We start from the raw sequence: 15056 nt of genomic DNA, 5'->3' as shown, positions 1-15056 counted from the left end.
GGAGAAGTGGGAGCACTTGAGCTCCATCTATGGCTTTTGTGCAGCTTTGCTTATTAGATGCCTCCAGAAGGTGCCCAAGGAAGTCCTGCCTTGGCATGACCCAGCAGCACCGTGAGGTTGTGGCTTCTCTCTTGGGTTGGTGCCAGTGGCATTTGGGATGATGGTATCCCTGAGGACAGGAGCTGGAGGAGGATGCAGGTACCATCAGCATCCATGATGTTCTGCCTGGAAGAAGCTTTTCATCTTCAAAGTGCTTTGGAGATCATCACTAACCGCATCCATGCAGGTGCCAGGACATGCAGAAGGTTCAGATCTTCTCCACAAAGGCAAGTTTTGAGGTTCTACTCCCTTGATGTGCAGCACCCAGGAGCTGAGAGCGGGTCTGGGCTTCCATCCCACCACCTCACTGCTGGAGAGGGACTCATCTGCAGGACTATGATGTGATGCTGGTGCCTGGCTGGGGTGGGAGGTGGAGGTTCTTTGGCTGGTTTGACTTCTCATCCATGTTTTTGCAATGTGGAAGCAGCTTCATGTTCATGCATGTACCTCCGGAGCTGAGCAGAGGAGCAGGAATCAGTGTCCATGAGCATCCCTGCTTGGCGTTGAGTTGGGAATCAAAGCCTTCCTTTGTGCTCACCCCAGAGCATCATCCTACCAGCTCCCCACTTCTCAAGGTCCTTTGGCATCCTCAACAGCACCTTTGATGGTCCTTGGCTCCTGTTGTCCCCAAAACCCCATCCCCAGTGCCACACATCCCAGCACAGCACCAGTGAGTGTAGAACCAGCTTCATCCCTGGTGAGCACAGACCCAACGTGGCATCAGCTCCATCCCTGGTGAGCACAGACCCAACGTGGCATCAGCTCCATCCCTGGTGAGCACAAACCCAACGTGGCATCAGCTCCATCCCTGGTGAGCACAGACCCAATGGGGCATCAGCTCCATCCCTGGTGAGCACAAACCCAACGTGCCATCAGTTCCATCCCTACTGCCCCAAGGACCCATGGCTGTCACCTCCTCATGGAGATGACCCCATGGTGGCTGCAGTAGCCTCCTGAAGACTAAAAGGACCAAAAAGAACCAAACCTGCCATGGTGCTGCCCGCGTTTATTTGGTCCCAGCCTTGCAGAGGTAGCGTATGGCATGGACATGGCTCCACACCATCTCCAACCCCCAACCAGGGTCTTCAGGGGGTGTCAGCATCCCCTTTGCTCCCTGAAGGGGTTCGGTCTGGTCTCCATCACCCCTCCTGCTCCACAGGGGATGGAGGGGCTCGTCCTCAGCCCGGTTGTTAGTCCTCAGCCATGCTGCGTGCCCGGTTGGTGGCCGCCTCCACAGCGTTCATGACGGTGGCCCTCAATGCGCCCTTCTCCAGCTGGTGCAGCGCGTGGATGGTGGTGCCCCCGGGCGTGCAGACGTCTCCCCGCAGCTTGGCCGGGTGCTCCCCCGTCTCCAGCATCATCTTTGCTGCACCCTTCAACAGAAGAAGGACATGGAGGTGTTGGAGCGAGGCCAGAGGAGGCCACGAGGAGGATAAGGGGCTGGAGCAGCTCTGCTCCGGAGCCAGGCTGAGAGAGCTGGGCTGGGGCAGCCTGGAGAAGAGAAGGGTCCTGAAGGGGAGACCTTAGAGCAGCTCCAGTGCCTGAAGGGGCTCCAGGAAACCTGGAGAGGGGCTTTGGACAAGGGATGGAGGAGTACTGGCTTCCAACCTGAAGAGGGAGGAGTTAGATGAGATATTGGGAAGAAGTTCTTCACCATGAGGTTGGTGGGACACTGGAAGGGGTTGAACAGAGAAGCTGTGGCTGCCCCATCCCTGGCAGTTCAAGGCCAGGTTGGACACAGGGGCTTGGAGCAACCTGCTCTAGTGGAAGGTGTCCCTGCCCGGGGCAGGGGGTTGGAACTGGATGAGCTTTAAGGTCCTTTCCAACCCAACCCATTCCATGACTCTATGGGACACCAGGGTGGGTCAGAGAGAAGAGGACCCTCCCCAACAAGTCCCCTTCTCCTTGCCCAGAGATTGGATGTCAGCACCCTCCCATCCACACCCCTGCAGCAAGGGAACAAGGTGCTGAAGCATCCATCCCACCACCATGCTCTTTGCTGTCTTCTGGTGGCCTCATCTTTGATTTCCAGAGGGGAAACTGAGGCAGGACATCATCCAGCACCTCCTCCCTCACTCTGCCACCTCGCTGGGTGCTGCAGTGACAGTGACAGGAGGTGGGAGCTGCAGGGCAGGAGGGAGAAGAGCAACATTGGGTGTCCCCAAGTGTCCCCCCCAACTCACCAGCAGCGTCTGAGCCGCGATCCTGGTGGCTAAGCCACCCGGCATTCCCATCTTCACTGCTCCCTCAGCCAGGGCTTCAGCAAACAGGTAGACCTGGGGCAGAAGAACATCAGGGGTGAGCGCAGGGCAAGGTGGAGAACCCCAAACCTCAACTCCAACCCGATGTGGGTGGGATTTCTCCTGGTGTCCCATGTCCTGCTGGTGCTTACGTAGGCCACGCCGCTGCCGCTGAGGCCGGTGTGGATGTTGATGTAGGATTCGGGGACCTCCTCGCAGAGCCCACAGGAGGACAACAGGTTCTTCAGCAGGGTGGCTTCCTCGTCACCAGCACCACTGCCCCGGGCGAAGACCATCGCTCCTGCCTGCACCACACAGGGCAGGTTGGGCATGAGCCGCAGCACCTTGGTCCCGCTGGGGAGAAGCTGGGGAGAGATGGGGATGGGAGAAGGGTGCCAGCTCCAGGGAGCACCCAAGGGTGTCGTGAGACACCGGTGGGTATCACCCACTGGGGCTGGTGGAGAAGCGAGGTCCATAGGGTAGGACTTGGAGATGGACCATGGGACCATGGGGACAGAGCCACAGTGGCATGTCCTTCTCCATGGGGGAGGAGGAGGAAGAGGAGGATGAGAAGGAAGAGAAGGATGAGAAGGAGGAGAAGGAGGAGAAGGAAGAAGAGAAGGAAGAAGAGAAGGAAGAAGAGAAGGAAGAAGAGAAGGAAGAAGAGAAGGAAGAAGAGAAGGAAGAAGAGAAGGAAGAAGAAGAGAAGGAAGAAGAGAAGGAAGAAGAGAAGGAAGAAGAGAAGGAAGAAGAGAAGGAAGAAGGAAGAAGAGAAGGAAGAAGAGAAGGAAGAAGAGAAGGAAGAAGAGAAGGAAGAAGAGAAGGAAGAAGAGAAGGAAGAAGAGAAGGAAGAAGAGAAGGAAGAAGAGAAGGAAGAGGAGGAAAAAGGAGAAAGAGGAGGAGCAAGAAGAGGAGGAGGAGCAGGAGGAAGAGGAATAGGAAGAGGGATAAGAAGAGGGATAGAAAGAGGGATACGAAGAGGGATAGGAAGAGGAAAAGGAGGAGCAGACTCACCCTCTGCAGCGTCTGGAGGGTGACACCAGCCACCAACGAGACGATGAGGTGGTGTGGTCCCACAGCAGGACGGATCTCCTGCAGCACACCCGGCAGCACGTGGGGTTTGGTGGCCAGGATGACCACGGTGCTCTCCTGCAGCACCTCCAGGTTGCAGTGCGTGGTCCGACAGCCCGACTCCTGCCCATGGACACGGAGAGGTGGCACAGCCTGGAACCCCCCCACCCCGGCACCACCCCAGGGACATGGCTTAGGGACATGCTCTGGCCACAAAGGCACCGAGGCTCTGCCCGGGTTTCACCCAGAGCTGGGATGGACAAGCCAAATCTATGCATAGGGGGAAAAGGGTGCCCTGACACTATGGGGAGGGCCACCCCAAAAGGATGATCCTGCCCCTCTGCTCTGGTGAGACCCCACTTGCAGCACTGTGTGCAGTGCTGGGGTCCTCAGCATCAGGAGGACATGGAGCTGTTGGAGCAAGGCCAGAGGAGGCCATGAGGATGAGCAGGGGCTGGAGCAGCTCCCGTATGGAGCCAGGCTGAGAACATTGGGGCTGTTGAGCCTGGAGAAGAGAAGCTGCGTGGAGACCTCAGAGCAGCTTCCAGGGTCTGAAGGGGGCTACAAGGATGCTGGAGAGGGACCTTCATCAGGGACTGGAGTGATAGGACAAGGGGTGATGGGTTCAAACTGAAACAAGGGAAGTTCAGGTTGGATCTAAGGCAGAAGTTGTTCCCTGTGAGGGTGCTGAGGCGCTGGCACAGGGTGCCCAGAGAAGCTGTGGCTGCTCCATCCCTGGCAGTGTTCAAGGCCAGGTTGGACACAGGGGCTTGGAGCAACCTGCTCTAGTGGAAGGTGTCCCTGCCCGTGGCAGGGGGTTGGAACTGGATGCTCTTAAGGTCCTTTCCAACCCAAACCATTCCATGATTCTATGTCTCCCACCTCCACAGCCAAGTGCTTTGATTTGCCCACACTCACCCTCCAAGCATCCAGGTTTTTGTCCGAGGGAGCACTGGCCAGGATGCTGCTGGCTGGCACCTTCCCTTGGGAAACACAGGGACAGGGGTGAGTGAGTGGTTGGGGTGGCCCGGGGTGGGGACACCCCGATCTCAGCCTCTTCTCCAACCCCAGCACCCTCAGGACATGGAGCAAAGGGAGCCAGGGCCAGACCGTGCCATGGGAAGAGCTGTGGGCACCCCATAGGTCAGCACGGGCACCCCGTGGGGATGGCTGTGGGCACCCAGTTGTGCCCCAGCGCAGTGACAAGGGAGGTGACCCCAAATGCAGGGGCCATGTCCCAGCTTCTAGGTATGGGCAGGGCTGTCCCCACACTGTGCTATGGGGCAGGGATGCCGCGAAGGGCAGGGACCCCAGGAAGGGGGACAGGACCAGGATGTCCCCATGTCCCCCCTCCCGCTCCATAGCCCAGGGACCTATAGGAGGGGTCAGGACCGGCCTGTCCCCATGTCCCCCCCCCTCTCCATAGCGCAGGGACCCATAGAAGGGGTCAGGACCGGCCTGTCCCCATGCCCCCCCCCCATAGGGCAGGACCCACAGGCGGTGCCATGCCCGATCTGTCCCCCCCCACCTCCATGGGGCAGGGACCCACAGGCAGTACCAAGCCCACACTGTCCCCCCGCCCCTCCATGGGGCAGGACCCACAGGCGGTGCCCGGCCCGGCCTATCCCCCCCCCTCCATGGGGCAGGACCCACAGGCAGTGCCAGGCCCACGCTGTCCCCCCGCCCCTCCATGGGGCAGGACCCACAGGCAGTGCCCGGCCCGGCCTATCCCCCCCCTCTCCATGGCGCAGGGACCCACAGGCGGTGCCCGGCCGCCCCCCCCCCCGCCATGGGGCAGGACCCACAGGCGATGCCAGCCCCGGTCTGTCCCCCCCCTCTCCATAGGGCAGGGACCCACAGGCGGTGCCCGGCCGTCCCCCCCCCCCTCCATGGGGCAGGACCCACAGGCGATGCCAGCCCCGGTCTGTCCCCCCCCCTCTCCATAGGGCAGGGACCCACAGGCGGTGCCCGGCCGTCCCCCCCCCCCTCCATGGGGCAGGACCCACAGGCGATGCCAGCCCCGGTCTGTCCCCCCCCCTCTCCATAGGGCAGGGACCCACAGGCGGTGCCCGGCTGTCCCCTCCCCGCCATGGGGCAGGACCCACAGGCGGTGCCGGGCCCTGCTGTCCCCATGCCCGCCCGTACCGGCGCGCAGCAGCCCCCGGGCCAGGCCTCCCGCCATGCGCCCGGCGCCCACGAACCCGACGCGCAGCTCCGCCGCCTCCATGGCCCTCCGCAGGACACGCCCCCCTGCGCGCCCATTGGCTGCTCCATGCCCGGCCCTGCACGCCTATTGGTGGAGCTCTGATTCATAAAGGGCGGGGCTTAAGCAAGGTGGTGGGGGGGTGTGTTTACGCAGGTGCGGGCGCGCCCCCTGGCGGCGGTGGCGGTTGTGACCGGGGGGGGCACACGGCGTGTAGGGCGACCCCTACCGGGGGGGCGGTCACGGTGTCCCCCCCATCACCCCTTTCCTCACCCCCCCCCTTTCCATCCTCCTCCCTTTCTGCCCCCCCATATCCCCTCCCCATCACCCCCTTATACCCCTGCGTGTATTGGTGGGGGGTCCCCCCCCAAACTTGTCCCTGTACTTGGGGTGTCTCTTGCCACCCTTTTGTGTCCCCCCCCCAGGACCACCCCATGATGCTGCCCCGGAGCTGCTGGGCTCTGCTGCTCCTCTGCACCAGCGCCAGGTCGTTTGGGTGGCTGGGCCTCAGCACCCCCCAAGAGGAGGTGAGGACCCCCCCGGAGCTGGGGACCCCCCCGAGTGTCCGCTTCGAGGTGCCCGCAAGCGATGAGCAGCTCCAGGATGAAGCCTCACGCAGGGACATGTCACCCCCGGACTCCGGTGGCCATCAGGTGTGGTTGTGGGGCTTCCGCTCCATGGCTGGGAATGGGGGTCCATGGGACACCCCCCCTCCACCCTGGGCAGCCCCTTTGCCCTGGTGTGGGGTGCCCTGTGTTGGCATGGGATGGGTTTGGGGGGTGAAGGCCAAGTGCTGGGGTGGCCTCACACTGTTTCTCCTTGTTTTACACCCAAAACCAACCCCTTTGCACCCCTCGTCGCCTCGGCTGTGCTGGCAGCACCCATGGGTGACACCAGCGCTGCCACCATGTCATGGTGCAGCTCCAGTTATCCCCAACCTCAATGAGGAGCAGGCACCCAAGCTGGTGGTGAACCTGTTCCTTGTAGCTGCAGGGCCTGAGGAGCACCCAGCCTCTCCTCCCCATTTTGGGTCAAAACCAGCCCTATTTAGTCCATTTCCCTTGTGGCAGGTACAGGTTTCTGCTCCCAACCCCATTCCCACCTCCATCCTTCCTTCTTTCCAAAGGCTTTTCCCAAGGCTCTTTCCTCAGTACCATGGGATGGAGCTTCAGCACTGGGGGCTTGCTTTGGGGTGCCCACGGGGAGAACCCCCACAGTACGTGGTGATGGTGGGCATCACCATGGGGGGCTGTGGGGCCACGTCCCATCATCAGCACCCCAATGTTGGCCTCGGGAGGGGCAGGAGGAGCCACTGGATGGGTGTCTGCAACCATGTCTGGAGACCCCCATCCACCACAACCTGCAGGAGCCAGCGCTGGATGAGACCCTCCTCACCAGTGAGCAGCACCGGCTGGTCCAGCTCATGGAGGACATCACGCAGAGGATGGGTAAGAGCCACCAGCAGGATGCTGCTACATCCCTGTGTCCCACTTTGGGGACCAACCCAACCTCTTGGGCTTCCCTGTAGGGAGTATGAGCATCCATGAGGCTGCAGGACACAGGGTTGTCCTCTCCAACCACGAGCAGGAGAGAGCTGAGGATGTCTCTTCCAAACAAGGTGGGAACATGGCAAACCCCATTCCCAGCTCTTTTTGCACCAGGAGACCCCTGGGTGCAGCTCACCCCAAATCCATATCCACCTCCTCCACATGCAGAGAATGATCTGGCCTTTCTCCTGGTCGAGCTGCGCAGGATGGAGGAGCTGATGGAGAAGCTGCAGAAGGTCAAGCAGAGCCTGGTGCTGATGCTGGCAGCTGTGAAGGACACACGGACCCAGCTGGAGAACCACCTACAGCGCATCCACACCACCCTCAATGCGGATGGTGAGCTGGGGATGGGTGCTGGAGAGCAGATGGGTGCTGGTGGGTGCCAGCACCAGGCTCTTGCTCCTTGTCCCACAGGTCAGAGCTCAAGTGTCATCTCCACCTGCATCCTCCATGTCTCCTACTTCGTGCTGCTGGTCGCACTACTGGTTCCCACACTGCCCCGTGTCACCGTCCTCCTCCTCTTCCTCATCTCCAGCGCCCTCAGTGGGGTGCTCAGCATCCCAGCGCTCTCCAGCCTCCTGGCCCTTGCTGTGGCAGGTGGGGATGGATGTTGGGAGGACATGGTTTGGGGATACATCAACTTGGGGGTGCTCTGTCCTCTCCCACCCTCTCTGTTCTCCACAGGGCAGTGGCTGGTGGCAGTTTACTGTGGTGGTGCTGAGCAGGCACTGTGGATGCTGCTTCCCCAGGAGGAGCCCCATCACCGGCTCACCTCCACCCCAAACAGGTAGGAGATGGTTGGGGGGCATGGCCATGGCAACCTCGGGAGCTGCTAGGACCCATCATTGGTGTCCTATCACTGGTGTCCCATCCTGCTGCCACCACCGGTCCCCAGGAAGGGGTAGAACACATCTCGATGGCTTGTCTGCAGCTTTTGGCCACCTCATCCCCCTTCCCTGCCCTATTTCTGCCCAAAGGAGGGTGTGGGGAAGTTGGAGAGGGGTCATGATGGTGACACAGAAGCCACCAAGGTGATGGGGCTTTGGTTTTGCTCCTTCCCATGTAGGCAGCATGAAATGAAGCTGTTGCGGGAGGAACTGGACAGGATGGAGTTGAGCTGCCTGCAAGGTGAGAGCTGCTGGGCAGGAGGACATGGCAGAGATGACCATGAGATGGGGAGGGGACAGGGGTCTGGAGCTCCAGCGTGTCCCCAGCCTGTGCTGGGTCGTGTCTGTGTTACCCTGGTGTCCTGGGGGTGTCACCACCCATGCCATGTCCCTGCAGAGCCCTCAAGCCCAGAGCAGCCCCCAGCCATGGCAGGGGAGCTCCCCACCACAGCAGGACACACGTCACCCATCCATGGTGGCTGGAGGACAAAGCTGAGCTCACATAGGGTAAGTGTTGGGTGGGATGTCCCCAGCTGGGGCCAGACCCTGCTCCTAGTGTCCCCTTGAGGGTCAGGTCCTCATCATAACCACACTCGTGGGTGCAGGACACCCCATTGGGAGAGGGGCCAGGGCTGGGGATGTGACACACAGGGAGGAACTTTGGGTGGAGGGGGGTGTCCTGTATGATCCATGTGTCCTCAGGGGACAAGGGCCATCTCCTGCAGGACAAGGAGGGTCAGCAGGGATGGAGGATGCCTTGTCTAACCCCCTTCTTCTCCACCCAGGAGGTGCTGGAGGTGTCTGTGGGCACTGGGAGGCACGGGGAGCCCAAACCTTGCAGCCCAAGCAAGTCTCTGTCCAGTGACATGTGAGTCCCATCCATAGGGGACATCCCTTGTCCAGCACCACCAAGGGCTGGTGTCACTGTCTGACCTGACAGTGGGGGGACAACCCCGCTGGGGGGGTTTCCTGGGGTGCTGATGGGTCTCTCCTCTGCTGGTAGGTCCTTGCTGTCCCCACGGTCCCCATGCCAAGGGCTCACCAGGGCCGGGCAGCGATGCCGGAAGAAAGCCATCCCCGGGCAGGACTTCTGCCATGTCCACACCGATGGTTGAACCTCATACAGCAGCTTGGCCATGGGCTCATCTCCCCATGCTTGACCTTCTACTCCCTCCCAGGGGGGTTTTAAACCCTCTTTTAGCTCTTCCAGGTCCTGCTGGAGAGCACGTGGTGGTGCTCAGGACCCTAAAGGTGCCATTTGATGTGGGTATGGGACTGTTCTGCAGAGCAGATGCTCCTCATCCCACCACTTTTAACCTATTTCCATCTATTTTAATAAATGCCCTATTTACAGCTGGAGCTTCCCCCTTTCTGGTGTCCCCCCATCCTGATGCTGGGGCTTTAGGACCATCCCCATGTGCCAAACCCAACAGCGAATACTTGGTTGCCATTCCTGTGCCAGAGAAACCCTGATCACCTTCCCTTTATTACAGCCTAATTACAGGTAACTAGTAGTGTAGCCCATTAGAGCTCAACCAGAGCCACCAGCCTCTTGGACACAGCCAAGCTGGTGGCTTCAGTTGGTTGCTACCATCTAGTCTGGAGTCCCAGCACCTTTTGGAGTGCCTAAACCTTCTTTCCACCTGTACTGAGCATCCCACACTGCTCCCAGCAGCAGGTAGGACCATGGTGGCTCCTCAATGGGCTTTGGTGGCCCTCTTGTACTTTGGAAATGTCACTGTGTGTCCCCCCCCAGCCCTGTCCTCTGCCCCAGCAAAGGACAACCCTGAGTCGAAGAGGATGATGCCAGCGCCGCGTTGACCCGTCACTTCCTGGCGTTAGCGTAGTTGGTGCTGAACCAGGCGCAGGTCTCCTTCACGGCTGGGAGGGAGAAGATGGGATGGGTTTGGGATTGGGAATGCAGTTTGGGCACGGAATGGTTTGGGCTGGAAGGGACCTTAAGGATCACCCAGTTCCAACCCCCTGCCAAGGGCAGGGACACCTTCCACTAGAGCAGGTTGCTCCAAGCTCTATTCAACCTGACCTTGAATGTTTCCAGTGCTGGGGCATCTACCACCTCTTTGGGCAGCCCAGACCAGTGTCTTCACCACCCTCACCATAAACAATTTCTTCCTCTTTTAGTTTAAAACCACTAAAAAAGCCAGGTTGGATGGAGCTTGGAGCAACCTGCACTAGTAGAAGGTGTCCCTGCCCATGGCAAGGAGTTGGAAGTAGACAAGTTTTAAGGTCCCTTCCAACCCAACCCATTCTATGACCCATTACCCTTTGTCCTATCACAACAGGCCCTACTACAAAGCCTGTCCCCATCTTTCTTACAAGCCCTCATTGAAAGGATGGTCCACCTTGATGCCACCAAGGGTAACTGGGGTGGGAAGGACCTCTGTGTTTCATGGAGACCCCATCTCACCTTGCCTGAAGGGTGTGAACTGGAAGCCGGGCAGGTAGCGCCGTAGCTTGGCGTTGCTGGCAGTCTTCTTGAACTGCCCATCAGCCTTGGTGGTGTCAAACTGGGGTGGGAAGGATTAAGGGGAAACAACGGGTCTTGCTTTGCCCCACCATGTCCCACTGTGTCCACTGGGAGGGATGCTCTGGACCACAGCATCTCTCCTGGAACCCTATGGGCGCTGGTGGAAAGTGGGGCAGGGGGAAGGATGCTCTGGACCACAGCATCAACCCTTGAGCCCTATGGGTGCTGGTGGAAAGTAGGGTGACCCCCCATGAGCAAGCGGGTCCAACCTGTGGTGAAGGATACAAGAAGCTCTCCCCTGAAGTCCATGGCCTCCACAATCGCCTCTGCTGCCTCCCTGATGGAGACTTCCTCTTCTTCTCCCACTGTGGAGACGGGCATGATTGGAGCTGGTGGCCCCATCCTCCTGCAAAGGGGTTGAGGGGGGAGCTGTGGGGCTCACCTGACAAGATGATGGGTTCCACCTCATCGTATTCCCGTAGGACCCAAAGGAAGAGCCGGGCCAGGTCCTGGGGAGGGGCAGATGGTTCTTAGGGGGTGTCTATTGTCCCCCAGCCCTCCCATCACAAGGGGACCCAACCCTGAGGATGGCCAATGCTGCCCAGAACAACCCAGGGGGGCTCAGATGGTCCCTTCAGCCCCATATCCTGCCCTCCCCAAGCCATGGGAGGAGAGTGGTCCCCAAGGCCATACCAAGGAGTAGATGAACTGTCTCCTGGGCTTGCCCGTGCCCCAGACAGTCAGAGCAGAGCCATTCTCTGTAGGAGAAAGGAGAGCATGTCCCTGAGCATTGGAGCCACCTCCATCCACCTCCATCCACCCCAGCTACCCTGCAGAGCAGCTCATGGAGCAGGTGGGAGGGGAACCCCCAAAAAACAACCCAACTCTCCCCCAAAAAGCCATAAGCAGTCCTGCTGCACTCACGTTTGGCCAAGTAGACCTTATGGATGAGCCCTGGCAAGACGTGTCCATCCTCAATGTTGAAGTTGTCGTGCGGTCCAAAGACATTGGTGGGGATGACCGCAGTGAAGTGGCAGCCGTGCTGCTCGAAGTAGCCCCTGGGTGAGAGAAAGGGGAGGTCAACCAACCATGGTCACCCTCCTCCAGCATGGAGCTGTCTCCAGAAGCATAGAATCATAGAATGGTTTGGGTTGGAAAGGACCTTAAAGCTCATTCAGTTCCAACCCCCTGCCATGGGCAGGGACACCTTCCACTAGAGCAGGTTGCTCCAAGCCCCTGTGTCCAACCTGGCCTTGAACACTGCCAGGGATGGGGCAGCCACAGCTTCTCTGGGCACCCTGTGCCAGCGCCTCAGCACCCTCACAGGGAACAACTTCTGCCTTAGATCCAACCTGAACTTCCCCTGGTTCAGTTTGAACCCATCACCCCTTGTCCTACCACTCCAGTCCCTGATGAAGGTCCCTCCCCAGCATCCTTGTAGCCCCCTTCAGACCCTGGAAGCTGCTCTGAGGTCTCCACGCAGCTTCTCTTCTCCAGGCTGAACAGCCCCAATGTTCTCAGCCTGGCTCCATACGGGAGCTGCTCCAGCCCCTGCTCATCCTCATGGCCTCCTCTGGGCTTGCTCCAACAGCTCCACGTCCTTCTGATGTTGAGGACTCCAGAACTGCACACAGTGCTGCAAGTGGGGTCTCACCAGAGCAGAGGGGCAGGATCACCTCTTTTGACCTGCATCTCCATCTGCTGAGCCCAAGTTATTTCCCCCAGCTCCATTTAATTCCTGGGAATCCCATGGAATTCCCTTTGTGCTGATAACTGATGGGTGCTCACACCCTACAAGGGCTCTCCCATCTGTTCCCCTGTACCTGTTCTGGATATCAATCATCCTCTTGGCATAGGAGTAGCCAAAGTTGGAGCTGTGAGGTGGCCCGTTGTGGATCTGGGGACGAGAGAGCAGAGTTAAGCAGGGCAGGGACCTCTCTTGGGCTGTGCGTGGCGATGGAGATGCTCACCATGGTCTCATCAATGGGATACGTCGTCTTGTCCGGGAAGATGCAGGTGGAGAGGCAGGAGACCACCTTCTGCACCCCGGTCTCGTATGCTGAATGCAGGACGTTGTCGTTGATATGGATGTTTCTCCTCTAGGGATGGAGAGATGTGTGAGATCTGTGGGGTGAGTCCACCAAATCCCACCGGATCCAAGGTCTGCACACCCCAAACCCCTGCACCCTATGGATAATAACTCATAAGCAACTCCAGAAACCAGAGGAACTCTGGTTTGGCCACAGGAGCAGAGCAAGCCATGTCCCTTTGTCCCACCTTGGGAAGGACAGGGGGTTGCAGCACCCAGAGGGACCCCGACAGTGCCCATTCCCCGGGTGCTCACCCAAAAATCCAGGTTGTAGCGGATGTTTTTGAAGAGGCCCCCAACCATTGCGGCCAGATGGATGACATGGGTGGGCTTGTGCTGCTCAAACAGGGCTTTGGTCTCTGTGGCGCTCCTGAGGTGGGAGACGTTGGGGTTCAGTGGGGTCAATGGAGGAGATTGGGAGCTTCCCAAGGGAAAACCCCATCAACTCACGTCAAGTCGGCGTCTCTGGAGGACACGAAGATCCACTCCTCATCCGGGCGCCCCTCTCCATCAGCCACCACCTTCTCAATGGCTTTCCCCACCAAGCCGGTGCCACCCGTTACCAGGATGCGCTTGGACATCGGCTCCATCACCTCCATCGTGGCCAAAACCCTGTGGGATCACCTTGGGGTTCACCTTGAGGGTCCTGGCTATGGGCCATCGAGCTCACCCCCACCCTGGTGTGGGCACCCATGAGCATCATGCCCATGGGATCAATTTTAGGGGGTCCTTTACCCTCTTCTTCCAGCCAAAGCAGGAAGGAAAGAGGAAAAGGAGAGTCTGGTGGTGCCGGGGCAGCAGAAACTCGTCAGCTCTGGTTGCTAATGACTGAGCTGGCTGGTAGCCCCACGGGCTCCTCCTGTGAGGTGGCACCTGGGCTGGAGCCAGACGCTGCCACGTTGTGACACACGGCACTACCCGGCCTCCAGAAACAGGGGTTCACCCCCCACCCCCCATAACCGGGTCCCAGGTCTGCACACACCACCCACTGCATCCCAAACCCCAAGTCTGCACCCCACATCTCCCAGGTACCCCAGGTCTGTGCTCCAGTTCTCCTCCTGCAACCCGGGTCCCAGGTCTGAACCCCAGATCTCCCCCTGCACCCCAGTTCCCAGGTCTGTACCCAGGTCTGCACCCCACACCTCCTCCTGAACCCCAAATCTCAGGTCCGCACTCATGTCTGCACCCCACAACTCTCCCTGCACCCAGGTCTGCACCCCACACCGCCCCTGCACCCCAAACCCCAGGTCTGAACCCCACGTCTCCCCTGCACCTCAAATCTCAGGTCTGCACCCCACATCTCCCCTGTACCCCAAACCCCAGGTCTGCACTCAGGTCTGCACCCACACTTCCTCCTGCACCCCAAATCCCAGGTCCGCACCCAGATCTGCACCCCACAACTCCCCTTCATCCCAAATCTCAGGTCTGAACCCCACATCTCCCCTGTACCCCAAATCCCACGTCCGCACCTCACTCCTCCCCGCACCCCAGCCCCCTCCCCAGCCCCGCCCCCCCCGCCCTCCGTCTTGTCCTTCCCCTCCGGGGACCCCACAGCCCTGCACCCCCCGAGTACCCCCGTGCTTGGGGAGCTGCTCCCCCGAAACGCTCCTCGATGGGGCGGAGAGTTCCGTCTCACCCAGGAACGGGGCTCGGCTGGATTCGGCTAGGCTCGGCGGGGCTCGGCGCTCCCGAAGGGGCTCGGCTGGATTCAGCTCGGCTCGGCGGGGCTCGGCTAGATTCGGCTAGGCTCGGCGGGGCTCGGCGCTCCCGAAGGGGCTCGGCTGGATTCGGCTCGGCTCGGCCGGGCCTGGAAGGGTTTGGCTGGGCTCGGCCGGAGGGGCTCGGCTCTTCTCGGCACAGCTCGGCTGGGCTCGGCTCGGCTCGGCTCTTCTGAGCCGTGCTCGGCCGCGCTTCCTGCCACCGTTACCGGGCGCTGCCGCTCGGCTCCTCGGGAAATGGAGTCCGCGCCAGGGAACACCGGGACCTGTTCCAGCACCGGGACCTGCCGCAGCACCGGGACACACCGGACACACCGGACACACCGGCACCTGCCACAGCATCGGGAGCACCGGGACACGCCACAGCACCGGGACACGCCACAACACCGGGACGCACCGGGACCTGCCACAGCATCGGGAACACCGGGACACACCGGGACCTGGGAAAGGGGGAATGGGAAGGGAAAGGGAACGGGTAAGGAAGGGAAATGGGAAGGGAAAGGGAAGAGAAAAGGAAAGGAAGAAGAATGGGAAAGGAGTGGGAAGGGAAAGGGAATGGGAAGGGGGGAACGGGAAGGGTGTGGGAAAGGGGTGCCGGTTCCTTCCCCTCCTCCCTAACACAACGGGCTCATCAAAAGGGATTTCGATGGGAAAAGGTTTAATCATCTGTAATGCACTTAAGCTGAGATTAAAACCGAGCAGAGTTTTCCTGAT

At 60.1% G+C, this 15056-nt stretch overlaps 2 protein-coding genes across 7 annotated transcripts; both read right to left on the bottom strand.

Annotated features, from left to right (window-relative positions):
• Positions 1–1088: 1088 nt before the first annotated feature.
• PYCR3 (pyrroline-5-carboxylate reductase 3) lies at positions 1089–5665 on the bottom strand. The gene is made up of 6 exons (XM_030499992.2): positions 5556–5665; positions 4329–4393; positions 3354–3533; positions 2492–2704; positions 2283–2375; positions 1089–1472 (listed from the first exon to the last, which is right to left on the bottom strand). Exons 1-6 carry the CDS (start codon positions 5635–5637, stop codon positions 1290–1292), a joined length of 816 nt encoding a protein of 271 aa, XP_030355852.1. The 5' UTR covers positions 5638–5665; the 3' UTR covers positions 1089–1289.
• Positions 5666–9491: 3826 nt separating this feature from the next.
• TSTA3 (tissue specific transplantation antigen P35B) lies at positions 9492–14505 on the bottom strand. Of its 6 annotated transcripts, none has more exons than XM_030499974.1 (11): positions 14198–14342; positions 13075–13236; positions 12880–12994; positions 12506–12634; positions 12359–12432; positions 11460–11593; positions 11229–11293; positions 10978–11044; positions 10821–10900; positions 10476–10575; positions 9492–9928 (listed from the first exon to the last, which is right to left on the bottom strand). In XM_030499974.1, exons 2-11 carry the CDS (start codon positions 13221–13223, stop codon positions 9873–9875), a joined length of 969 nt encoding a protein of 322 aa, XP_030355834.1. In that variant the 5' UTR covers positions 13224–13236; positions 14198–14342; the 3' UTR covers positions 9492–9872. The 6 variants fall into 6 exon arrangements, with proteins under 6 accessions (XP_030355834.1, XP_030355824.1, XP_030355811.1 ...); XM_030499980.1 differs by having other exon boundaries at positions 9504–9928; positions 14261–14505; XM_030499964.1 differs by lacking the exon at positions 14198–14342 and adding an exon at positions 14390–14411 and having other exon boundaries at positions 10821–11044.
• Between the last annotated feature and the right edge of the window lie 551 nt (positions 14506–15056).

This window comes from Strigops habroptila, chromosome 1, assembly GCF_004027225.2.
Source record: "Strigops habroptila isolate Jane chromosome 1, bStrHab1.2.pri, whole genome shotgun sequence".
Lineage (NCBI taxonomy): Eukaryota > Metazoa > Chordata > Aves > Psittaciformes > Psittacidae > Strigops > Strigops habroptila.
The sequence above is the reverse complement of the archived record's forward strand: the minus strand, read 5'-3'. Positions and strand labels throughout refer to the sequence as shown.